The sequence below is a fragment of the Bemisia tabaci genome, chromosome 3, assembly GCF_918797505.1.
Source record: "Bemisia tabaci chromosome 3, PGI_BMITA_v3".
NCBI lineage: Eukaryota > Metazoa > Arthropoda > Insecta > Hemiptera > Aleyrodidae > Bemisia > Bemisia tabaci.
Genome location: NC_092795.1, coordinates 16,126,465 through 16,152,243, shown reverse-complemented (window position 1 = coordinate 16,152,243; position 25,779 = coordinate 16,126,465). Strand labels below are relative to the sequence as shown.

The 25,779-nt window shown below is 36.9% G+C and overlaps 1 protein-coding gene across 4 annotated transcripts in view; it reads left to right on the top strand.

Annotated features, from left to right (window-relative positions):
• Nucleotides 1-25,415, top strand: part of ctrip (E3 ubiquitin-protein ligase ctrip) — a 37,290-nt gene extending 11,875 nt beyond the window's left edge. For all 4 annotated transcript variants that reach the window (XM_019061910.2, XM_072297916.1, XM_019061911.2 and 1 more), the window contains 25 exons: nucleotides 506-696; nucleotides 1,302-1,490; nucleotides 2,970-3,131; nucleotides 4,043-4,165; nucleotides 4,663-4,836; nucleotides 5,514-5,735; nucleotides 7,288-7,487; nucleotides 8,062-8,369; nucleotides 8,911-9,054; nucleotides 9,538-9,705; nucleotides 10,208-10,368; nucleotides 10,847-11,044; nucleotides 11,511-11,699; nucleotides 12,216-12,392; nucleotides 12,769-12,960; nucleotides 13,684-13,895; nucleotides 14,554-14,678; nucleotides 14,996-15,180; nucleotides 16,173-16,538; nucleotides 17,187-17,426; nucleotides 18,104-18,292; nucleotides 19,014-19,154; nucleotides 20,348-20,663; nucleotides 21,705-21,941; nucleotides 22,144-25,415. In XM_019061910.2, coding sequence (XP_018917455.2) covers nucleotides 506-696; nucleotides 1,302-1,490; nucleotides 2,970-3,131; nucleotides 4,043-4,165; nucleotides 4,663-4,836; nucleotides 5,514-5,735; nucleotides 7,288-7,487; nucleotides 8,062-8,369; nucleotides 8,911-9,054; nucleotides 9,538-9,705; nucleotides 10,208-10,368; nucleotides 10,847-11,044; nucleotides 11,511-11,699; nucleotides 12,216-12,392; nucleotides 12,769-12,960; nucleotides 13,684-13,895; nucleotides 14,554-14,678; nucleotides 14,996-15,180; nucleotides 16,173-16,538; nucleotides 17,187-17,426; nucleotides 18,104-18,292; nucleotides 19,014-19,154; nucleotides 20,348-20,663; nucleotides 21,705-21,901 — 4,769 coding nt within the window. In that variant the 3' untranslated portion in view covers nucleotides 21,902-21,941; nucleotides 22,144-25,415. The remainder of the gene's footprint in view (nucleotides 1-505; nucleotides 697-1,301; nucleotides 1,491-2,969; nucleotides 3,132-4,042; nucleotides 4,166-4,662; nucleotides 4,837-5,513; nucleotides 5,736-7,287; nucleotides 7,488-8,061; nucleotides 8,370-8,910; nucleotides 9,055-9,537; nucleotides 9,706-10,207; nucleotides 10,369-10,846; nucleotides 11,045-11,510; nucleotides 11,700-12,215; nucleotides 12,393-12,768; nucleotides 12,961-13,683; nucleotides 13,896-14,553; nucleotides 14,679-14,995; nucleotides 15,181-16,172; nucleotides 16,539-17,186; nucleotides 17,427-18,103; nucleotides 18,293-19,013; nucleotides 19,155-20,347; nucleotides 20,664-21,704; nucleotides 21,942-22,143) is intronic.
• Nucleotides 25,416-25,779: the final 364 nt, after the last annotated feature.

Below are 25,779 nucleotides of genomic sequence, written 5' to 3'. Positions count from 1 at the left end.
CAATGAGGTCATAAGTTACCTTCTGATGAGTATCTCAATTTTTCAAGATAAATATCAATTTTTTGAATTTTTATAGTGAGTCTGGTCTGGAGACACTGTAAGAGAGAAAAGAAAGTTCTGCACTCTAATGGGCAACTAGACAACATGCGACTTTAAATACTGTAATACATATTTTCTCAACAAATTTTTACTTAGAACTGGATTTGTCCAACAAAAACTTTTTTCGTCACAATAATTCAAACTTTCCACTCATGAAGAAAACCATAAAATACTCAGGTTATTAAAAAAAACATTCCATAAATTCCTATCTTTGCTACATTGCTGTGCCTTTACAAAAAGTTGATGTCTCAAAATTTTGAAATCCATCCGAATAACGAGGGAAATATTTAAACAATTTTTGACAGTTTTCAGATACATATAACTAAGAAAGTTTTGGCATCCAAGCTCTGTATTTTCACTTGGTTTTCATACTTTTTCATTGTCATTTGTTTCTGTTGTAAATCAGCTGCCACCAGAGCTCAACAATTGCTGAACAGTCTGCAAGCTATAGGTGACGAAGGCCAGCAACTTCAAGCTGTGATAGAAATGTGTCAAATGTTGGTCATGGGGAATGAAGACACTCTAAATGGTTTTCCAGTCAAACAGGTTGTCCCAGCACTAGTCACATTACTATCCATGGAGCATAATTTTGATATGGTATGTAAATTTAAAGTTCAACACCTAAGTCACTGTGCATGAATTCGGCAGTTTTGCGTGGTGGTGTGGACAGCGCTTAGTATGAGCATGTATTGTGCAGTGCGGCAGCGCAGCAGAGGCAGTACTTTTGTCCGGAGCCTAAGAGGATTCGGCGCCACCTGCTTGATAATTTAGTGTAGAATGGCGCTCATGCGCTATGTGACGCAGGTTGTGTGAAAAAATTGAGTAGTCGCATTGGTAAAGAATTCTTGTTCCCTGTTGCGGCTGTGTACTCTAGTGCAAGGAAGTTGCTAGAAAAGGGTAAGGTGAGTTTTGAGCTGCAACTATTCTCTAGATAAACATTATGTATTTAGAATTTTCTGCTCAGTCTGTTAGGATCTCCAGTTCTCAGTTTTATGAGAAACTGTGAGGAAGTGTTTTTGATCTTATCATTTTGTCAAATTAGTCATAATTTTTGTGTTGTGGTTGCATTTTGAATGTATTTTCTTTTTTATTCAAGGGATCTAGTCACGCCAAACAAATATATTGAAATGAACTGAAAAATTAAAGATCAACTAATTATGTTATTTCTGATTAACCTGTACATCAACTCTATTTTGTTTCAGATGAATCATGCTTGCCGTGCTCTGACATACATGATGGAAGCTTTACCACGCTCCTCGGCTGTTGTATTGGATGCTGTGCCCGTTTTTCTAGAAAAACTTCAAGTTATTCAGTGCATGGATGTCGCAGAACAGAGTCTGACTGCTCTTGAAATGCTATCCAGACGCCATAATAAAGCCATCTTACGAGCTGTAAGTAACATTCAGTTTTTTGCGCAAGTAAACAGTTCGAAACAGTACTCTTAGAACATGTTTTAACCACCATTTCAGACAAAAAGCTACATGTTGCCTGCCAAGCTGAAGGAAGGCAATATACATGTTAACCATGGAATTTATCCTAGGGCTGTGCGAGTACTCGAATTTCGAGTCGAGTCGAGCCGAGTATCGAGTACTCGACTCGGCTCGAAAGTTAGGTTAGGTTCGAGCGAGTACTCGAACTCGGCTCGAGTGTCAACAACACGAGTTTTTTCGAGTATTTGGAGTTTTTTTGAGCCGGAAACGCCGAAAGAGTCCAACTTCCAAACATTTCAATCATACTTTAACTATTGTTAGTTTTGCCATCATTTTAAGATTGAATAACATCAGAGTCTCGTCGGCAAATTTCTACCATCCGCAGCGCCAACACGCTACCGCCCGGCGATTTCCTGCCGCGCGCGCGGTTTGTAACTACACGGAGTCATATGAGCGCATTTATGCGCGCGACAAATTTTCAACCTGCGGCGGCGACCGCCGCTTGGAAAACTGAAAGTGAGCACGTGTTTTGGACCTTTTTGCGCTCCAGAAAAACGGTGTCGCGACGGCAGAAAAAAGGTGCTGCGGCTACAAAAATAGGAATCGCGCGATTCCAAAAAACGTCGCGGCGACACGAATTGCGTGCATAAATGGGCTCTGTAGCCTTTACTTGTGCCGCCCGAAGTTCCTTTGATGTACGCCGCGCCACGCCGCTACTTGCCAAGTTTTGTCCTCTTTTCAAATTAAACCGCGGGAAGTTATTTTAACGCGTTACTGCCAAACATTTTGTAATTTTAGTGTAAATCCTTCCTAGTGTGTCATCGTCAATAATTATTAATATCATATTATGAGTCTTGTTTGAAATTATTTGTTGTAGAAAATAGATTAAATCACGTTTTAAAAACTCGAAATTACTCGAACTCGACTCGAGCTCGACTCGGCTCGAGGGTCATTTTCAAAGCTCGAAAAAGCTCGAACTCGGCTCGACTTAGTGAAAAAATACTCGAACTCGGCTCGAATCCAAAAAACCAGGCTCGCACAGCCCTAATTTATCCCTTGGTTTGTGTCAAGGATACAACAATGAGATAACGCTCCCTTTCACTGTTATTTCTGACTTTTAGCAATTTTCTACATGTTTTTTTTGTGTCAAAGGAGCAATTCCACAAAAATATGTCGACGAGGAGTGTCATGATTTGGGTGCAAAGTGAAAAAAAAATTTCTTTAGAACTTATTTAAACCCTAAAAAATAATTAAATTACGCTAAATGAAAAGATGCAACAGCCCCATTTTATCGAAACATTTTAAAGGGATGAGTAAAAACTATGCAGAGTGTTACTCTCCTTTCCTTAGCATATATTCATCTTTTTTCCGTAATCAAGCATAAGTTTTCCCATCTGAATCTCTTGTTTCTCTGACTGAAGTGCCAATTTTGATTTTTAGCGAGGAGTAGCGGCTTGCCTCATGTATCTCGACTTTTTCTCAATAAATGCCCAAAGAGCAGCTTTGGCTGTAACAGCGAACTGTTGTCAAAACCTGCACACAGAGGAATTCCATTTTGTTTCGCCCTCATTGTCTTTTCTGGCCAACCGTCTAGCTCTTCAGGTATTCAATTCTTATATGTCTGTTATTCTAATTAATTCTCTTCTTGAAGCTTGTCCAATGCATCAGTTGAGCTGTGCTAAAATGTTCAAGGGCTTTAAGCAAGCTTTAATATTTCAGCGAAGCTTTTATTGTTCAGTTTTTTCACAAGAAAACTCAATGATTGCCTTCAAATTTCTTGATCAGTCTCAGCAGTTTGTTTTATTGCTGTAACATTAATGTATTCAAGATACTGGACTTGCTCATAATTTTTCTCACTTGGTAAAGGCAATGAATTCTAATTATAGTGTTAGTAGATTCTTTCATAGGTACCCTATTTTACGAGTTTTTTGCTGCTCGATTGAATTTTAAACTGAGTTTTAAGAATCCTCAATATTGTAATTGATTTTAACCTCCCTATCGATACAATTGATAATGTGATACAATTTTTTCCCAACTTCAGGTCTTTTCAAACACTATTTTACAGTTATTCTTAAAAAGTTTAATATTCATTGCTGCAACTGAACCACTTGGTAGCTTGGACAAATTATTTTATTCAAACATCAAGTTAGAATCCAGGCATATTTTTTGACTTGCAGAACAAATCTTGGTCATTTTTTATGTCCTACTGATAGTGAGACATAGTACAAACAAAACAATATAACCAATATGTTCTCAGGAATTTGTTCCCGTCTAATCGAGCAAACTTGCCCTGACTTTTGGAGGTAGGTCAGTGAATTGATCTTGATCAAATCGACAAATTAGTCTCGGCATAATCAAAACTGGTTTTGATGAGCCAAAAATTAAGGTCATCCTTTGACTGTACACAAGTTTAGGCTTGTGGAAGTTTGCCCACGTGTTTGAATTCCGAGGTCAGCTCTGAACTCAACAGAAAATAGATTTCTTTACTCAATCTGTGTATTGTATGTTTTCAGGATAAAAAAAGTGTGGAAAGTGTATGTTTAGCATTCAGTCGGCTTGTCGAAAGTTACCAATCAGACTCTGCCAAGTTAAGGGAAATAGCCAGTACGCAACTATTAACAAATCTTCAGCAGTTGGTAAGTCAGTTGTCTTCATCATCTATAAAAGTCTTCATTCATCTGATGAGCTCAAATTTTCTTGCTCCTTCTCTTTGTTGAGCTCAATTCTTTGTCAGCAGAATATGATATATTTTTCTCTTTGAGTTTCTAATTCTGTATCCTGATCTGGTTTCAATGGTTAATTACAACAAGATTTTGAAATCAAATTCCACGTTGAACTGACACCCTTTAAAAAATCCCCCCCCCCCCCATCCCTTCATATTTTTAAAATTTCAAGGTTTTAAAGATTTTTCATGGTCTCGTAATTCAGAGATGTCGAATGTAAGTTAAAAAATATTTTTTGATTCTTTTTCAGGCGATTCTATTGTACCGACATAAAAGCTAATCCCCCTCCCCCCTTCATTTGTCCAAAATTTCAAAGTTTTGAACATTTTTATGGTGAAAATTTCTAATGGTCAGTTCATAAAGTTCAGAGATGTTTAATGCACTAAAACATTTTCCTGATTCTTTTTCAGTTGGTTGTTGTCCCTCCTGTCATCAATTCAGGCACTTTTATCACTGTTTTGAGAATGATGGCCATTATGTGTGCCAATTGTCCAGATCTTGCACATGTGTTATTGGAACAGAACATTGCTGAAACCTTGTGTTACTTGCTGACAGGCCAACCGGCGGATAGTTTGAAAGATGATGTAAGTAGGAATGATAGTCTGCACTTTTACTTGTTTCTTGCTGGATTGTAAATTTATAAAAGCGTCCAACATACCAATATTAACGCTCTTTACACATGTTTTTCTGGAAGCAATGCGTCTGTCTTGTCCACCAGCTGGGTGCAAGTATTTAATTAGTCAGTGAAAACCTGGAAAAGTCAGGAAATTTTGCCGCAGTACCTTGAAATTCTCTCCTCTAGCGCAAATATTTAATTATTTTCTATCCCACTCACACTCTCTTTTGACAGATACTGTAACTTACAATTATGCATGTCATCTTAAAGTGCAGCTTTAAGTTCTCAAATTTTGAATTTTTTTAATTTCAAGAGATATCTTTTCAGCATCTTCATCATCTTCAAAAATCACTCCTACTCCCTTCAATTTTTTGGAAAAGATTGGAAAGTCTTTGAAAAGTCACCAATTTTATGTTCAGAAGGCAGAAAAAGTAATACAATTTTGAAATTCAAGAAAACTTGTCATCCTGACTTGATATGCGCTGGTGCTTTCGTCACACCCAAGAATAACAAATTTTTGCATCATCTGTGGAGTAGGGATCAATGTCCGCCCAAAAGTCTCTCATAGATTCGTTTCTGAGGCCATGTCTCATCAGTTTATTTAGTTTCCTCTTTAGTAATTTATAAAATTACTCCTTATTTCAGATTGAATTAACATCCAGAAGTCCGCAAGAACTTTACGAAATAACCTGCCTTATCGGAGAGCTGATGCCTCGTCTTCCATCGGATGGTTTGTTTGCTGTAGATGCATTGCTTGAAAGACCCACCGTAACATATAGTGGTACTTATGACGCAATCATGTGGCAATGGCGTGACGATAGAACTTTGTGGCATCCCTATTCCCCCATAGACTCGCGTATTATTGAGGTAAGACTTTTACTCATCACCTTCATTTATGAAACTAGTCACTGTAAGTTACCTGCAGAGCATTCGAAATAACAATCATTTTTTCAGATTTTGGGCCACCTAAAAATTGCAAACTTGACGCAGTGCTTTTTTGCAAAATCAAAGCATTTGTACCAGGTTCAAATCCACATAAATAGCGAGACAAAAGGATACAGATTCAAGAGGCAATACTATCAAAGTAACGCAACCAACATCAGGGAACATTGGTAACAGTAATACTGTCTGTACTGTAAGATAGACAGTCTAATGGTTTTTTATGAAACAACATTCTATGAGAGACCCCTTTATTGATTCGAAGAAAATGTGCTGTTCATCTGCTCCTCACTTAAAACGTCATCTACAAGGTTTTTTTGGCACCGTATTAGCAAAATTTTCAAATCGCACTTAAATGCTATTGTTTCTTAAGTGGAGGTGGACATCTGCATTTTTTCCTCCAATGACAACGTTATCGCAGCCAGATAATGGCCATATAGACCTTACTAGCCTTCTGGCGCGCTTCGCGCGCCCGTCACGCCTAGCCTACGCCCCCTGGACCCGGTCACTCGCTACCGAGTGACATTCGGCTCGCTTCGCGAGCCGCTTTTGTAGTAGTTGCAAATTTTTTATCACTAAATTTTGAAGATTTCATAGAAAACATTATGAAATTCTCACTCCACAATTTACTTGTAGAATAATAATGGCAGGGCAAGAAATAGACTATATCTTAAAATGGACGGTTCCCACTTAGTAAAAACAGCCAACACCACGTGAAGGTGAGGACCATCGTTAGCCACTTTTTTTTTTTTTCTTTACTTTTCTGAAAAAAATTTACTGAAATTTTAGTTGCGTCTCCTAAAAGGAAACACGGAGAAAAAAATTTGTGCATGGAACCCGAAGCTGAGATCATATGGATCTCTGAAGTTTTCGGATCACGCATCCGAAAAGTTAAGGTCCATCTGCCGAAGTTCGGGTCAGACAATTGAAGTAGTTCGGTATATACCGAAGATTTCAGGTCACACATCTGAAGTACTCGGTGCATACCGAAGTGCTTCAGATTTCTGACTCAGAGATTTAGGGAAAACACAGTAGAGAACCAAGGAAATCACAGTAGAACAGAGAAAAAAATACAGTCGAATAAATAAAGAAAACTATTATCGAAGAAATTCTAATTATTAGAAAGTAATTAGCTGGCGTAATCAATGCGCAGCTGCATAGGAGCATGAGCGAGATTTATCATCAACTGACCGCTGGCTGCTAGGTATCTGGGTGGGCGAGCGACAATACGTAAGCGGTGGCATATGGTTCGATTGACAGAGGAGTGGGGAACGGTCAGACGTAGGGGAAAGGTTCAGGCTGAACCGTTCAGCACAGCGCAGCGTCAGTCACCGGTGGGGAAGAGAGTCCGGGAGGGGACACTTCCCCTCGAGTGAAATAGAAAAAGGCAGAATCCTTCGAAGTTTATATTAATGATTACAGCTTTGCTTTATTTCTCAATGCATCTGTTTAACGTTTTACTTGGTCATGCTTTTTTTAGGCTGCTCACCAAGCTGGTGAAGACGAGGTAACTTTGACAACCCTGGGACGTACATACACAATCGATCTCCATACAATGCAACAAATCAATGAGGACACAGGAACGTCCCGTCCTGTTCAGCGCAGAATCAACTACAATGCTCTTTTGGATAATGCAGAAAATATCAATAACAACACCCAAAATAGTAGTAATGTTACAAGGTAAAGACCCTATTATATTGTTCTAATCATGCACCTAGCTTGCATAATTTTGATATGGTGCAGTTCAAGATTAGAGAAGCCCGTTTATGATAAAGTCATCCCCAAAAAACTTCAAGTTTTATTCTCACCTGGACAGCATTATGAGGTACCTCTGTGCAAAGTTGTAGAAACCAGGGAAATCTTTGAAAATCGAAATATTGTAAAATAAATGCATGGAATAACCGCGGTTGAGAATGACACACTAATGACACTGGTTTAGCACAGACTTGTACAGAGAATGGCGGACAATCGGTTGTCGAAGCAAGTAATCAATTGGGCTCCTCTCGGAAGAAGGCGGTGTAGACGTCAAGTAAAAGGGATGCAGAGGGTCGAGGAACAGATGAAAAGGTGTCTTTTTGACCCGAATATCAGCGGAAGGATCGAATCTGTTGGCAACTAGGACCATAAAGCATTCTAATAGTCTAGCTTTGTGGCTTAAATATATATGGGAAAGACAGCACTTGAACCTTGAAAAAAATTCCTTGTTCACCTGAAAATGTCATCTCCTATGACGGACTCAAATTTTTCTTTTCAGGGATAACATTGATAACAGTGATTTGGCTGCTGTTTTCATTCGAAGTCTATTCAGCGTTCTCTACGAAGTGTACAGCAGCAGTGCAGGACCTGCGGTAAGGTGTAAGTGCCTGCGAGCTCTCTTGCGTATGGTTTACTATGCACCACCGCAGTTGCTCCAGGAAGTGCTAAAAAATCAGGTCGTGTCCAGTCACATAGCAGGCATGATGGCGTCGCAAGACTTGCGGATTGTGGTCGGAGCTCTTCAGATGGCTGAAATCCTCATGACTAAGCTTCCTAATGTGTTCGAGATTCATTTCACTCGGGAAGGTAAATCCTCTTAAGATTATACTTGGCCTACTGGAACAGATAAGGGTAGGGAGGATGTAGGTGCCTTTTTAGGGTGTGGCATATTTATGTCATCTCTAAGCATTAATTAAATCTGAGTGAAACTCAGTTCTAGTTCAGTTTTTATAGCTGTAAGTTTTTTTGAAAGAGGACGTAATGATATTACTTTTAGAGAAAATTACATTGGTTTAAATGGGAGGGGTGAGGGAGAGGGGAGAGGAAACTAACGAGTCAGCAGAAGTACTTCTGTATTTTGAGTATAAAACGCTTCAAAATGGGTGAGACATGGCTATCTCCTCAAGTAGTATCTGAACCGTCTGAGAATGAAAAAAATTGCTCTCTCTGTCTGTTTGGGATTATTTTTTGTAGTATTTTTTGGTGCTCCTCAAAAAGAATCTCCTTTAGTTGTTTTCCAATTGAAAGTTCCTTTCTTCTTGTCTGATATTTCTATTCTCCTTTTATTTCTTTCTTTTCGTATCATGATGAATTGAGTTTTTAATTATTTTTTTCCTCACATTTTCAGGTGTAATGCACCAAATTAAGCAACTTGCAGACCCAGGTGTCCCGTTAAGTGCGTCACCACCAAAGTCCACTCCAAGCTCTGAAAGCGCTTTCTTCCCTGGTCCCTCCGGTTCCCAAGCATCGCCTGCAACTAGTCAAAGTCAAGGTACTCCTTCAGCTTTTTTACTTTTAAAAAAGTCGTCCTATTTCCGTGTTACAATATCACTGCCTTAAAGTTGTTGAGTCTCACCAATGTCTTGAGCAAAGGCAAATGGATCTGAAGTTTTTTTTCTCATAGGCAATTTTCTGTTTGAGAGGGATTGAGGTTGTTTTACAGGCATCAATAATTAATATTCTGACATTTTTAACATGCTCACGTGTAAACTTCGAAAGTTGAGTGCGAAGCGTAAGACTCTATCTATGTTCCCTGTGATCCTTTTCGTGTGAGTGTACTTGTACTTACGCACTTGTTGTGTGTCAGTGTATTTTTATCGAAGTTTCCCAGGATAATGAGATTTTAACTGGGATTTCAAGGAAATGGACATTTTTCACCATAACTCCTACGTTATACAAATTAGTCAAATCTTATCCTTTCACTGTTTTTACAATTCAACTTTCATGCTCACCTATTAAAATATTTCATTTTCAGAGGAGAGTAGTCAAACCACTCGATCAGCAAGTCCCTCGCAGCTTCGAATTTGTGATGTGCTTAAACGAAAGCGCACACCACGAAGACAGCTGTCAGGCTCTCGCAAGTCGCGTCATGATGAGAGTTCTATCTCCTCTGCCATTATGATGCAAGACCTGTTTGCCAAAGGTAAGATTCCAAATAATTACATTTCGATAGGTGAAATAACTGAATGCTGTTCTATTAATTTTGATTTAATATTGTGTCCAACAGCTTGTTGAACTTTGTAAAGGTTTCCAAGTAACACATTACTCTGGTAGTAGAACCAATGAAATTTTTGACAATATCATCTTGTATCATGATTTTCTGTGAGGAGCTAAAATATTTAAAAAAAAAAAAATGACCCATAATCAAATCTTCCTTTTAACCTTTCAAAAATACCTGATAAACTTGGAGAAAAGCAATGGTACCTGTTTCTGGTAGTTTGGATGAATAATAATAAGTTACCTGCGAAAACAAAATTCAGAATAGCTCATCAAACGTCAAATGTTTTTGCACGCATCATTTTAATTTTCCTCCCGTCTCTTGTCCCAAACAAAGGGGCTGAGAACGTGTGCAAACAATCATTTGAAAAATTCCAATCTTATCACTGAATAGTTACTATTTTTGTTCTGTTTTTCTTTTATTAAAGCCACCACTCTTAGTAATACGTCAACTAGTAATGGAAGGAGTGCAACTAGCAGCTCTTCTCGATCTCGTTTTTCTGGTGCTACATCCAAAACTAGCAGTTTTCTTGCTTCCCTCAATCCAGCCAGATGGGGACGCAGCTCTGAACATCGACCTTTTAGCAAGGTCAGTCCTCCTTTATTTATCATTTACAAGTATTGCAACTTATGCTCCTGTTATTATACTGAACGTAGATGTCAACCTGTGTTGACTCTTCTGAATGAGAATATGAACTGAAATTTAGAATTGATCATAAGTTGCCCTGGATCAGCAAAGAGAAAAAAAAACCTTGACATCAACTTGACACTACCACTTCTTTCATATTGTTCTTTGTAGTCTCCCAGTGTTGTCTTTGCAAGAAAAATTCAAGATTTTCAACCCTCCATGTAAATTGATGCTGCTCATCAAAAAGTATGATCCTTGCAAACTCTCCGCCATTTTAAAGTATTTGAAAATGCGACATTATTGTAAAACACATTGTTTATTTCCAGCAGTACCTGTTCTGTTTCAAAAATATCTGAAAGACATGTAAATATCGAACCCTAGGCTTTCAGTACTGTAAATTTCAATTGCTTCTTCATTCTTATGGCGTGTATGATTGCAGGATTCAAACTTACCAAAATGTGCAAGTAGTACCAACATTAGTGCGGGTAACAAGGAGAAAGCTCGGCAGTGGGTGCGTGAGCGAGCCTCCAAATTTGTCGAAATGTTCGACAAAGCAAGTACAAATATCAATAACGATAACTCAACCTCTTCAATCCTATCAAGACTCACTCTCGCCATCAACAAATTAGACAATCAAGTAAGTAAATTATTCACAAAATGCCCTTTGTTGCGTTGACATTGTTCAGTGCAATTTGTTTAAAGAAAATAAATTGTGCCAAAAATATGTAAATCACTATTCCTGTTAATTCATAGTCACCATTATTATTTAATTTATCTTATCAATTACTTATTTATTTCTTCAAATGTTGACGAGAAGAATCCCGATTACAAGAAAATTAAATGTATACAAAAACAACCAGCAAAAAAGAACTTCGCATCCATATTAGAATGAACGAATAAAAATACCTCCCATCTACCAGAGGAAAATTATTAAAAATCCCCAGAACACTACTGAAAGTTAGCCAAACATCAGCCGTAGATAAAAGATGGAACGTGAACCGTTCAAAACTGTCACTATAAACTCTTGTAGTGTTCATAATAATGACCAATAACTATTCTAGCCAGTTCCACAGTTAATGTTTATGTCTTCTCTCTCATTTCAGGCTGAAGATAGTTTAACTGCTTTAGAAGAACTGCGAGACATCGTCATAACTTCAGATATATCACCTTTTGAGGTCAATCATAGTGGTTTAGTCAAAAGTCTTCTAGATTTTCTAACACGTGTTGACGATTCAGTCATTTGTCGAGAAAATAGACTCAGGAGATTCCTCCATGTTTTCGCCGGATGTCCGGTAAGAGCTCATTTTAATCAACACATCAGACCTTTCACTCATTCTGTCTAGAGATCAATAGAAAATTGATACTTATGTATTAGGGCCAATTTCGCTTTTCATTTTGGGTTTTACCGTCTCTCTTTTAGTTCTTGTCTGACAGTAAATTTATGTATCCCCTTACTTCTCTAGAAGTTTCAGTCCTTGGTTAAAGTCTATCATTGTTTTGGAATGCACAGATCTGTCTATTTTGAACGTTCATTTAAGTATGATCTTTAATTCATTCGGACACCTCATTTTGATCCCTTTTTATAAAAATCTCTTGAATCGCAACTGAACCTGAATAAGGTGAAATCCTCAAAAGTTAAGTTTGCTCTTATTTTAAATAATATCTATTATAGATCAGTGTTGTTTAATGGGAGCCCCACTCATGCAGGCTCAGCTGTAAGATACTTTATATTTCTTTGTAGCTGCTAATCCTCTGGCCAATCCAAATGTCTAATCTTGTCTAACACTATCTCTTGTTTTGGCTTTCAGGCTGATGTTTTGTTCGGCAATCTGAATAACCTAGATGTGACGAGCTTTTCTGCATTAGTTTCCAAGTTGAATGGTTGTATATCCCAGTTGGAGCAGTTTCCAGTTAAAGTACATGATCTTCCTGCGGGCACTGGCTCGACTACTCCCCTCAAATTCTTCAATACACATCAACTCAAAGTAAGTTCTCAGAGTTTTTTTTTTCGAAACTTCAAACCCTCTTTAAAGCTGAGAGGATGACTAGAAAATAAATTTTTACAGTTTTCCTCTATCCATGATATTTGCAAAAAAGAAACAATAATGTGTAATTTACTCATTGAAATACCCTTGCATAGATTGTTTTCGGTGTTTAGTGGATCAATAGTTGTGAGCGTCAAGTTAAAATTTGTCTAAAGCTGACTCACTCATTTTTCTGCATCATAGAATTTTCTCTCTCTCTAAATCCCTCATGACAAACAATTAAAAGATAATTGGGAATTAGTTCATTCTGTAATTTCGCATAACAGAGTAAGACATGTGATTTTACTAAAGATTGCTTCTCATGATTTTATTTCAGTGTCACCTCCAGCGGCATCCTAGTTGTACAAATTTGAAACAATGGAAGGGTGGAGCAGTGAAAATAGACCCTTTGGCTCTTGTAGAGGCAATCGAGCGTTATCTAGTCATTCGTGGTTATAGTCGCATACGTGACAAAGACGTCGCAGACTCCGACGATGATAATAGTGATGAAGATACAGATGATACTTCCGTAAGTATATGTTTACGCAATTAAATTAGTAATCTTAAACACCTAATTTCTTTGAACAAAAGATACAGAAATCCTTCATTCCAGTTCCTCTAGATAATCTGTACCACCTAATGTTACTTAGTCTCTTGATGCCTTTGCAAATTTAATTTAATTCCTGTACTTAGTTACAAGGCGTAGAGTTCCTGTAGTAGTTATGATATTTTTAAATACAAAAATTTGTCTCAAAAAAATATTTCACCTCTGCTCTCAAAAGCTCAAATAATAGTTTTAATCATCTTTAAAATGTAAAGTATAACTGTTCCCCATTTCCTCTCGCTTTTGATGCATTGACATTCATGATGAGTCAGAAATTGCCTTTTTTCGCATCATTTTAAGATTTTGAAGCATGATTTTTGATACAAACATTACATAACAACTTGAACAATTTCTTACAACTATCTAGACTTGGAAATTTTGATTTTTCCAAAAAAATCCCATAAAACTGAACAGGTCATTGTGACCATTCTATACATGGCTACTTCTTGCAAGTATGCTTAACCAGGTAAGAATAAGTAGCTAAATACATTTTGGTAGATAATGAGAAAAAATATCTGGATAGCATCCAACTGTTTCCTTTTAAGTCTGAAGATCCATCCTAAAATTCTAACAATTAAAAGAATCAATCGGCAAATAAAAGCTTTTGACATGGTGTTAACAATATTCTCACTCAAGCCACTTTTCTAGGCTGCTGTGGTAATCAGTCAAAGTGCGACCAGACATAAACTGCAGTTCCTGATTGGTGAACATGTTTTGCCGCACAACATGACAGTTTACCAAGCCATCAGACAGTTTTCGCCTGTCGTCACCAACACAGAGAATAGTGAAACTGACACTGATAATGAAACTCCTTTGGGTTCTGCTAATGTATGGGTTCAAACGCATACAGTTTATTACAGGTAATAGTCATTTGTTGTATTAAGTCCTTGTGATCATTAATTTCATCTTTGTTATTCTAAATGCCTGCAGTTTAGTTTGAGTGTTCACTGCACACAAGAAATAAAATCGAAGTTCCCAGAAACAGAAGCTAAAAATAACTAGATCACTTTCAACCATGGAAAGCATATTCCAAATAACAGGAGATATTTAGTGGATTTTAATCCAAGGCAAAGGAAAAATACCTTGTGTTCGCACCGACATCTAATTATCCCTTGTATGACTTACCATGGAGTATAATTTGTGCGAAGAGTTAAAAGTCCCAGATTTTTTGTTACACTTAATGGACTGCACTTTCGGAACATGTTTTTTGCTCTCCTCTGCGATGAATGTAGACAGCTGATTGCAATTGCACTCACTGAACCCTTCTTAAAGGCTTGAACATTGCTTTTATCGATGGCATTTCAGTTTTGAAGTTCACAATTGAAATTGTCGAGGAGTATTCAACATTTTTACTTTGCTCTTGACTTGAACTAACCTTAAGATTCTCAAAAACCAAAAGTTTTTAAATTTTAAAAAATGAACATTTAAGGTTCTTGCATGAGCAAATTAAATTCGTCTGCATGCGTGGTCCACAAGACAACCTCATAATCTCCTAATTTGGATTTTTTTTTCTCCTAGGCCTGTTCCTGAAGACCAAGTCTCTAGTAGTAGTAAAACGAATATTAATGTTACATCTCCACGAAAAGGCAAAGGAACTGGCAGTAAAAGCAATTCCCGAAGGAAAACAGATGATCTATGGACTGGTAAGTTCAGCTTTTCAATCTCAAGAAAAAAAAAAGATAGCAACTTCACAATCAATTAAATTAACCAATTAAATTGTCTCTCCTTTTGATCAGCAGAACAACAATTGAGTTGTGTTTTTCAATGCCTCTTCAGGAGCCCAATGTTAGCTTCTTAGCCTCTACTGCTACTGTCAATCACAATCCATACTATTTTTTTATGTTGGTGTGCTTATCTTTTGTAATTTACAGAGGCTTAAGCTCTGTCTCTTTGTACATCTACCGAATAGTTTTTCATTTAAAATTTAAAGCTGATTATTTTCTTCTTTGTGTTATTGCAGAAGGAGTTGTACCTTCCAAGAAGTCACCTCTAGAATCATTTTTAACTGCAAAACTTCCCGATAATGTACAAATTCAAGATGCCTCTTTGCCCGTTCTCGCTCTTCTACGTGTCTTTCAAGCTTTGAACCGATATTGGGGCTCTCTTTACACAACCCTCGAGTACAAGCCATTAATACCGCATCAGGTAAGAACCCTTTTTAAGTCTTATAATTGTTATTACAATTGTAAATCTTCAATTATAATTGAATGGTTTAAAGCAGAATTAGTCTAACAGGGTTTCCTGTTGTTTGGAAAATGCGGAAAGTCAGGCAGGGTTGCAGAAACTTCCCAACCACGCGACCGGCGGTTTGCGTCAAATGGAGGAACCCATTTGAGGACGAAAAAATCGGGGGAGCCTTGGAAGGTTTTTTTTTTTCCAAGGATTTAGGGGGAACTTGACTGTTGAGTGCACTACTTTGAGGGAACCTAACTGTCAAGCATGCTTTTTTGGGGGGAACCAAACATTCAAGCAGGCTGTTTTTGGGGGGAACCAAACTGTTGACCGCTCTGTTTTAAGGGAACCCAACGGTTGAAGGCGATACTTTATGTGTCGGGCAAAATTCTGCGAAAACTTAAAATGGGGGAATCTAAATTTATTTTGGTGGAACCCTTAGAAGTTTCTGCACCCCCTGAAGTCAGGGAATTGATAGGAAAAGTGAGAGAAATTCGTGAAGAGAACATCAGTGGAGCAACTTAAGCTGGTTCTATTTGAGAGAGAAGATGAATAATTGGACGCATTTCTGCCAAACGGAACTGTGTGAATTATGGGTTAAGACCTGTTACGCATCCATTTTTATGGGTCTCAGGGCTCATGTCTTAATGCACATAGTTCTGTTCGGCAGAAATGCGTCCAATTAAGTGCTCTATTCAGACAAATAAGATCATTGATGAGTATTCACCTGAAGCACAAAGAACTTTATAAAAAAACAATTATATTCACTCAAAATTTCTTGGACTGTCCGATCGTATCTACAGTAATAGAAATAATAACTGATCCAAAATGGAAATTGCCGTTGCTGTAAATTTACTTTTTGTTCATAAATGGGTTTTGCCTTTTGTAATGAAGTTAATGCTGGTATCAGAATCAGTATCTACAATAGTAGGGATTCTGAAAAATTTTACTTTCTTTTATTTCAGGAATTTATCAACAACAAAATCACAGCCAAAGCAAATCGACAGCTTCAAGACCCGCTAGTCATTATGACGGGCAACCTACCGTGTTGGCTCCAGCAAATTGCATCGTCTTGTCCGTTCTTGTTTCCATTCGAAACGAGGCAGCTCCTTTTCCATGCAATCTCCTTTGACCGTGATCGAGCTCTTCAGCGTTTGCTTGACTCCAGTCCTGAGTTGAGCAACTCAACTGACTCTCAAGAACGTGTCACGCCACGCCTTGACCGCCGGAAGCGAACCGTGTCGCGCAATGATATCCTAAAGCAAGCAGAGTCTGTGATTCACGACCTAGCCTCCTCGAAAGCACTTTTAGAGGTCCAATACGAAGATGAGGTACGTCTTTTTCATTACATTAGTCAGTCTTCTTTTTTTTCTAATGAGAGGTGTTCAAAATCTTGAGCCGGTCAATTTACATGTTAAGAATGAGGAAGAACTCACCAGGAATTTCGACAGCTATTTCAGCAAACAGAGGTCGCTGCTTCAAACTAGTTTTAGTGCAGGTTAAACTGTTACTGTGGAGCATAGTGATATATTCAAGTTTCTAATCACTAGACATTCACTGATAAACTTTCTCGACCAACCCAATCAGGGGGGTTATCTTCTTATCAAAGAACATGAGGCAAATCTTGGGACGTAAGGCCTAAAAGAAGTTTTACAAATGAGAGGTTTCTCAAGTGTCAAAAGAGAGAAAAATCTCAAATGCCATCAAGCAAAAATCCAGAAAGGCAGGATGACACTTGGAAAATCTGTTCACTTGCGTTACTTTTATTGGCATTCATTTTCACAGACACACATTTTTTTTACCAGACTAGCCTTTGACTCATGCAGTCAAGAGAAAGAGAATTCGAGGAAAGAGGTGCGGTAAAGTTCATTGGAGGAAGTAAAAGTGAGTAATTTTGGGTTTAGGCGTGAGACTTCCTCATCTTTATCCCTTAAAGCCCATAGCGCATGATTAATTATCTTTGGTCTCTTCATTCACAGGTCGGAACTGGTCTAGGCCCAACATTAGAATTCTATGCTCTTGTATCAAGAGAACTCCAGAAGAGTGACCTAGAACTTTGGCACAACTCCAGCAATTCCCAGCCACATGTCTTCTCGCCAACAGGCTTGTTCCCAGCACCCATACCTCGCTCTAACAAGTCCACGCATCTGGTTAATCTTAAAGCCAAGTTCCGCTTCATCGCAAAATTCATGGCCAAAGCTCTGATGGATTCTAGAATGGTGAGTCAAATTTTCTGAACAACCTCTTAAAAGTTCTTCCGGTGATCCCCTTTTGGTATTTTTTATGGCTGTGCATAAAATCTTATTGCATCACTTTCTCTATGTTTAGTAACTTTTACTCGACTTTGTTCTGGAGTTGTAGAAATCTGTATCTATTCATTTTTTTAAATAATGAGATAAAATTATGAGAAAAATAGAATAGAATTGAAGAAGAATTCACTCATCAACTGAAATGGAGAAATGAAACCTGTCTTAGATTTTCTAGAAAGAAATCAAATTGACCATCGCCTCTGTTTTATAACTTAGGATTAACATCTACGAGATTTTGGTAGTGTCCCGCAAGATAGCATGTGAACAATGTGAACCAAATCCTCAACTTATTCAACTGTAGGAATGGTTTACTTTCAATGTAACCTCAACGTTTTTATGATCTTATCTGACTTCATTGCTTGAGTTTCACAGCTCATCTGGTCATAAATAATACACAAAATTTATTTTGCTGATAACTCTACAATTTTTCCTTATGAAGCTTCTAGAACTTAGTAAAAGAGCAAGGTATATTTATTTTCAACTCAACTAAACACTGTTGGTTGAAGGAATCCCCAATAATTGGCACATAATCCAATTCACAAAGAAGTAGTTCATTGTAAACTTATTCTGCTTTCCCTTTTTTTTAGTTGGACATTCCCTTCAGTATATCGTTCTATCGCTGGCTCCTTGGACAAGAAGCCTGTCTTACTCTCAGCGATTTGGCCCATGTTGCACCAGACATTTACAAAACTCTGGCTCAACTAGAAAATATTGTACAGCAGAAACTTAGAATAGAATCAAACACTTCCCTCTCTACAGCTGAACAAACCAAACAGGTAATTTCAAACCAGATGTATAAATTCCTTGACCAATAACCTGGGTGCGAACAATTCGGCAATTACTGAAATTGGTGCAGGAACACTGACTAGACGCTCAGTCCTTCGAACTTTCCACTTGATAACATATGTCAATCGTCAAATTATTCATCCTATTGACGATTGATTGGACGTTGCTGATTAACCAAATAATTTCCGATTAATTTTTTCCCAAACTCTGATGACCGTGATATACTATGATCATTTGTCTGTCTATTTGGCATCAATGTTTTTTTGATAGATCAAATTCTCGTTAATGTTTAGATGAGGAGTGTGACCAACCTCAAACTTATTTTGTACGATAAATTATTCTTGGTTACAGTATTTTTGTATTTTTGTTCAGTGGAGTGTAAAATTTTCTAAAATTTTCCTGATTATAGCCGATTTTTTCACGATTTTTATAATTTTGATAGCAATTAATTAGCAACATGAGAGCATCACAACTTAATTTGTTCCTGCCCTCTCGAAGAAAGTACTACAAATATGTTATATATCAGTTTTAACCACATAGAATGAGATTTAAGATTACTTTGCACTGTTTAAAGTTACTGACATATTAATTTTTTATGAAGAATGAAATATTAAGTCATGAAGTTTTATTTTGAAAGTTTTTTTCGGTACGTGAAATCCCTATATTTTATTGAAATCAAAACTATTTCTCATTTTGCTTGTTCTATTTCAGATCAACTCATTACATTTAGACGGTTGCGCAATTGAAGATCTAGGCCTTGATTTCACTCTCCCTGGATATTCATCCATTGAACTGCGGAAAGGTGGTCGAGATATACCAGTCACTATCCATAATGTTGAGCAATATATTAAGGTAAATAAATTTAGAGTCAGTAAAAATAATGTGACATCTCCTTCTCGGGCTAGCACTACATTTTTTTTGCCTAAAAGCGTGGGTAGCACAGTAAATTACTGGCAGAACTATCAGGATTTAATTTGTAGCTCCCTAATTAGTTAACACGTTGCCTGCTGTATTTACCTGGCATTGAAGAGTTCCATGAGCTCTATGCCGATTGTTTTGACCGGAATGCGCTTGCCTGCGTGCTAGGTTATTGTAAGGCCAGTGATTGTTAGAGTTCAGTATATACTCCTGGTTCATGACAGATATAGCCGCAGCAGGAGAATGCACCATTACATTTTCTTTCTTGTTCAGTTTTTTTGGCAGCGGAAGGTGGGGACGGGGGTACGCTGTTGTTTTTGTGGGAAATATGTACCCAAAACACCACAGCAAGCAATGTGTTAATCAAATGGTGAATTCTTATGTTGGATCCTTTTGACCTAATCACAGCACTTTTAAAAATACTCAGTTAATGTGACTCGCAGACGCCATTTTTTGTGTCAGAGTGACGTGCAATATATCGGATCGATTCGCTCCACAATTTCAGCCACTCGTCATTTTTTTCAAATTTTGAGATTGCACTTCTGTTCTCATGAGTCTGGAGAACTCACGTACCAAAGGCAGAGAAATTCAAGAAAAAATGTCGCATTCGAGTGCAGTTTTGATATCGGTATTGAATGCGATATTTTTTGTCTAAAAAAACTCCGCCTTTATTAGGTTGAATTTATTTGTCAAATGTAGTACATGAATTCTTTAAACTCATGACAACAGAAGTGCGACTTCAAAATTCAAAAAAATTACAAGTAGCTGAAATTATGGAATGAATTGATGTAATATATCGCGTGTCGCTTTGACACAAAAAATGGCGTCTGTCAAATCACCTTAATGCTTCCTTCTTGATATAAGTATATTTTTTTTTTATTTTACTACTGTCTTTCTGCCAGTTTTGTTCTTTTTTAGTCATTGTAAACTTAATTTCTGTGATAAGTCACTGAAAGTTTGCAATTATTTAATGGTCGGAAAGCGTCATAAATTCTGAATTTTGATAAAAAAAATCTGTCTGTTTGTCTGATTAAAAGATGTGTCAAATTACGTCAACAACGAAAGGGTTTTTAATTTCTTTACAATCTAATGTCTTTTGTTTGTCTAATTAAAATGTGGGTTTTCAGCTGGTGACTCATTGGTATCTGAATGAGGGAATTAGTCGACAGATGGAGTCATTTCGCGAAGGCTTTGACTGTGTGTTTCCCCTGGCTAACCTTGCTATGTTCTACCCTGAAGAGCTTGACGCCGTCTTCTGCGGTTCTAATTCGCATATCAATTGGGACGTCAAAACTTTGGCTGAGTGCTGTCGTCCTGACCATGGCTACACACCGGACAGTCGAGCCATCAAGCTCCTGTTTGAAATACTTGCATCGTATACCGAACAGGAACAGCGTGATTTTGTGCAATTCGTGACAGGTTCACCTCGGCTTCCTGTTGGAGGTATGTATCTGTTCAGGTATCAGGTATATAAATTGAAACTCTGTGTTGTGAATGACTCATTGTTTTCACTGTTTTCCCTGTGGTGAAGAGTTTATAATCAAAGCATTAAAATTGCAAAATAATACCATCAGCTGTACTACTGTCAAATTTTGTTCATTAAGCAAATTTACAGTATTTGGATTTCTAAGGCGGATGCAGCTGGCAATAATAGTTACGTTATAAAAACAAAATTTTTAAAGTTCTAAAATGAGTCTCAATTTGACTGCTTGTTTGTTATCTGCAAATCCTAGATTCATAAATTATGCTGTGCAATGTAGCTATTCCTTATCTCCTAAAATGAATCGCATGGAACATGGTACATTTTGATGAAACTTTATTAGATTGACATAAAGTTCATCATTAGCACAAACCAAAAAAATTGCTGATGATGAACTTCATGTCAATCTATTTAAGTTTCATCAATATTTACCGGTAGCCACTGAGTTCCCTGTTCTGTGCAGGGATTTTTGCTAAGTTTTACCTCAAAGCAATTGCATTTTAAAGCTATGTTCATGTAAAATGGCCCCAGGATTCCCTCAATATATGTTGAAATCATTTCTATTTATGGTTTTAATTTTCAGTTTTATTTGAGTCATCTCAGGAAATCTAGTTCCATAGAACGTTGACATATGTCAGTATTTTGAGGTCTGAGCACCTAAAATTAAGGTTCACAAATTAATCTGATAGAAGCTTTTCAGTTTGATTCATAGTGTTGCATTTGAGGCGTAATTTTGACTTCGTTTTTCCTACATCAACTTCAAAGTTTGATAATAAAAACTTGAGACAGTTATCACTTTCCTGTGGATTTTACTTTTTTGAATTATCCAATAAAACTAGAAAATGTCTAATTTAAAGTAAAATTAAGATAAATTTAAAAATTGCTGATATTTCAATCGACAAGTAAAAGAAGGTCAATGCCACTACCTTCCAATTTGGTTTAACCTGAATCTCTTCATGAGCACCTATGTGAAAAGTTTAACTAATACAATTGGCTCTTTACAGGTTTCAAGGCTCTGTCACCGCCTTTAACGATTGTTCGAAGGACTTTCGACACAAACTTGTGCGCTGATGAATTTTTACCATCTGTGATGACTTGCGTGAACTATCTAAAGCTTCCAGACTACTCTTCGCTGGAAGTGATGAGGCAGAAGCTGCAAGTTGCTGCCAAAGAAGGCCAACACTCATTCCACCTCTCGTAGTGTGTTTCTGCCTGGTCTTTCTTATTCTCCCTCCTACACAGTAAGTCTGCCATAGTATTTGGGTTTACATTCTCTGATTTACTGGAGAAGAGGGCAAATTGGATGTTTGAAAAAAATACTGGATAAGGAGCCTTATTTACATCCTTTAGGACTTCATGTCTTTACTTGATGTGTGAATTCGGTTTAAAACGTTATTTTACTTTCTCCCCTAGTTTTAATTCAGTTTCTTGAATTATTTTCAGACCTCAGTTCCGCTTTAGCAAGGAGAAGAGTGGCGCAGCACTAATCTATCAGACTGAGCTATTCAATTCATCTGAATCTCGCCTAAGGACCGGAACTAGGTTTAAAGCCCCACAAAACTTTTTTGAACGAAACACCAAGTTCTTCCATTTTTTCATCAAAGACCAAGCTTTAGTGGTAGGATACTGCGCTTTAACTACGATTGAAAGATTCACTTGCAATGCTCTCGTATAAATTATGATTTTTACTGAATTGTATCAAGGTGACTTGTAGCATGAAAAGTCTAACCTTACATTCACACTGGTGATCTTGTATTCAGTGTTGATAACGCTCCAAAATTACGAGTTGTTAATTTACTGGAACCATCGCAAGGCAAATTTTTCATTCAAGTTATGGTCACCACGGGCCCCCTATAATCTCCAGTGATATTTTTCTTATTTCTCTTAAAATACTTTTGTTTTATCAATTAGCTTTAATGCCAACTATGAGAGCCAGTAAGTTAAGTTCCATATTCAGCATTGCCAAAAGCTACTCGAATAATTTCTGAAATTTCATGAAATCCTAGTTCCAATATTCAATTTATAAATCCTCACTTGTGTTTCTTTAAAACCTTGTTCATATATATCACTCCACTACGATTCCGACTAAAGTTGAAAATTAGTTTTGAACGTCACGAAAATAAGTTAGTCAAAGTCTGAGCTATGATTCCTCACTCCTCATGCACTCAGCTTGAAATGAAATGGACCACTTTCGGCAATTCACTTTATTATTCCTAAATAGATTGAAGTGCCAGAAATGAGAATACAAGAAAAACAGTAAAACCCGTTTTAAATCTTACTCTGAAATATTAAAACGATTAATCAATTGAAACCATTATCAATCAATCTAAGATTTGAAAGGGGTCGATTAATACAGTCTCTACGGTTTTTCTCGTATTTTAATTTCTGGTGCTTAAGTCTTATTGAGAATAATTGATTCAATTGGTACTCTCTCAATTTTTGCCCATTTCTGAGGGTAGTCAATTTCAAATGGAAGTTGAAACAATTTTTTCCCCTTGTATCATTTAAAAATTTAGTGCAGGTTATCCCAAGGTCTGAGGCATTTTGTTGATTACTCGCTCTGTCTAAACATTTTCCAGAGAACTAACTCATTTCAGGCTTTTGGTGATTGACTGTAAATTGCACAACAGAATTTTTTTATTCAGTGTAAATTCGCAATCGATTTCAACAAGAGAAATTTTCCTCCAAAATTTTCTAATTACCGAGCCCTCAGCTCCATAATGCCACTGTTCGTGATTCAAGCATTGATTCAGGTCTTCCCCCTTTTAAGCCAGATTGTAGGCTGCCAGTAAAGGCAAAAACTTGTGTAACTTTGTGATGATTTGAGCATTCTATCAAAACCTGAAAAGAATCATTATTAAGCCTGAACCAAAGTCAATTGGGTTTTGATTCGTTCTGAATGGTCCCAAAAACTTCTAACAAGCCGTGGTAGTTCATCGGATTTGAAATAAGTGGCTTGGTATTCTCTCCATTTGTCAAAGGATTGAAAAAAGATGTGGAAGTAGTTTCAATATTGAGCAAGTTTAAGCAGAGTTCATGTGAGCGTGTGTCACTATTGTGAACTCAAAGACTGATTCCTCCTTTCAAGTTGTTGCTAATTACTCCTTGCCTCAAATGTTTATTCCTTGAGGCTAGATTGAACTTGTGATCTCTAGAAATTTGTCTTGTATTTAAGTGATAAATAGTTTTGAATGAAGCTGAGCATTGGCAACGAATGCCGGTTCTGACTGGATCATTGCAATAATAATGTATTTATTTGAATTTTCTTTGTTTATTGTCTAAGTTCCAATGAATATTTTATTTATTTATCGCAAATTTTTTTTTCTCCCTAGTTTCTAAGTACGTAATATTAAATTTTATTCGTGCACTTTTATAGTGATCTGCATTACCCATTCGGAGGGTTGTGGATTTAGTGTTTGAGGGATTTTTTTGTTTTATCATGCCCCCACCCCCCTAATAATTAATTCGAGGATCATTTTGAGTTTGTTGCTTGTTGATGAGAATTATGATTCTTAATCGATTCTTTATTTTATTCGTTTTTGTGTTTTGATTTTTATCTTATCAACTCCTTCTGTAAGTATGTCCTGGTCCCATTTTCTTCCTTTCCCTCCCTCTTTTTTTCGTTCCAGTAGTCCTGTGATGGCAAATTGAAGAACTTGGAAAATCTGTACACTTGAAAAGTGTTTCTAAGTCCCTCATCAAGACTCTCCTTTTTACTTTTCGACTTTTTGGTCTAAATTTTGTACTTTCTTAGAATTCTTTCTACAATCCAGTGTGTATTTAATCTCAGAAAATGAATTCCAAATACATCAGAGTCAACTTATTCTGCAGAACGTCTTTTTTCTCTAAATTTTAATCAAACAACAGTAAATAACAAATTATATAAATACGTATGCATATATTTATATTTTTTGGATCAAATCCAATCATGTATTTCTCATAAGACTTTCACCCAGCTTCAGATGATTTCGAAGCAAGTTGTCGAATTCTCTTTTGTTAATTTAACCACAGGGATTTTTAGCTCCACTTTGCATCGCCAGTTCCTTTGATGGAGTGTCAGTTGATAAGGGTGCGAGCTAAAATCTACCCATGGCATCTGCCTGCAAGTTAATGTATTTTATTTTGGGTTCAACCAAGATTCGTCGAACACCTGTTTTTATGAGCAAGGGTAACTTTGGGCGAAATCACCTCCTAATATTGGAAGAAACCTAATGATACGTCCTTGTGGATCCTAATGGCATTAAAATTATCAGTCTAGAAATGCCCAGACTACCAATCATAAAACGTCTGTGAACTTGCAATGTCATTTTTGTAAATAGTTGTCCTTTTGGTCATTCTAAATCAAACAATATCCCTTCAATTTTTTAAACCAACCACAAATAACAATTGAATTACCTGGATTATGTTTTGTTTATTATTTTCTATGTTTCTACATCTGCCTCCTCCTTTCTAACTGTGATCTCAAACTAAATTAACAGTTTGCTCTTGCAAAATTGGTACTCATCCTCCACCCTTCCTCGTGACGTGTGAAGTTATCAGGTTCAGTTAGAAAAAATCTACCAATGTAGTAAAAAAAAGAAGAAAAAACTCATCCTTTCACAGTTGTGTGAAGACAATTGTAACAAACCATTTGTAAAGAATACTTTTTGTTATCAAGAAGATATTTGTAAACAGTACTATTTAAATGAATAAAGAAAAAGAAATAATTTACTACATTCTGTATTGTTGAATTTTTTTGTTCCGTTGGTCCTTGCAAGGCCTGTTTCTATCACCTTTTGTAACCCTTTAATTCTTAATTAACATATGAAAGTTACTCACTCTTAGCACCTGTCAGATATTTAGATCAGTCTGACTTCCTCATCAAAATTTCCATGCAGAACATGTTGAACTTGTCAGAAACTTCCAAAATGAAGTCATAAGTAAAAAACCAATGTTTCCTGGTTTACACTGTAAATAGTGGATTCAATTTTCTTTCCCGCTTGCAAAAAAACCATACTCAACGTATGTTAAATCTGCCATTAAAAACAGCCTCCGGATGTTTTCACAAACATTTCATTAGTATTTGGATACAAGGCGACT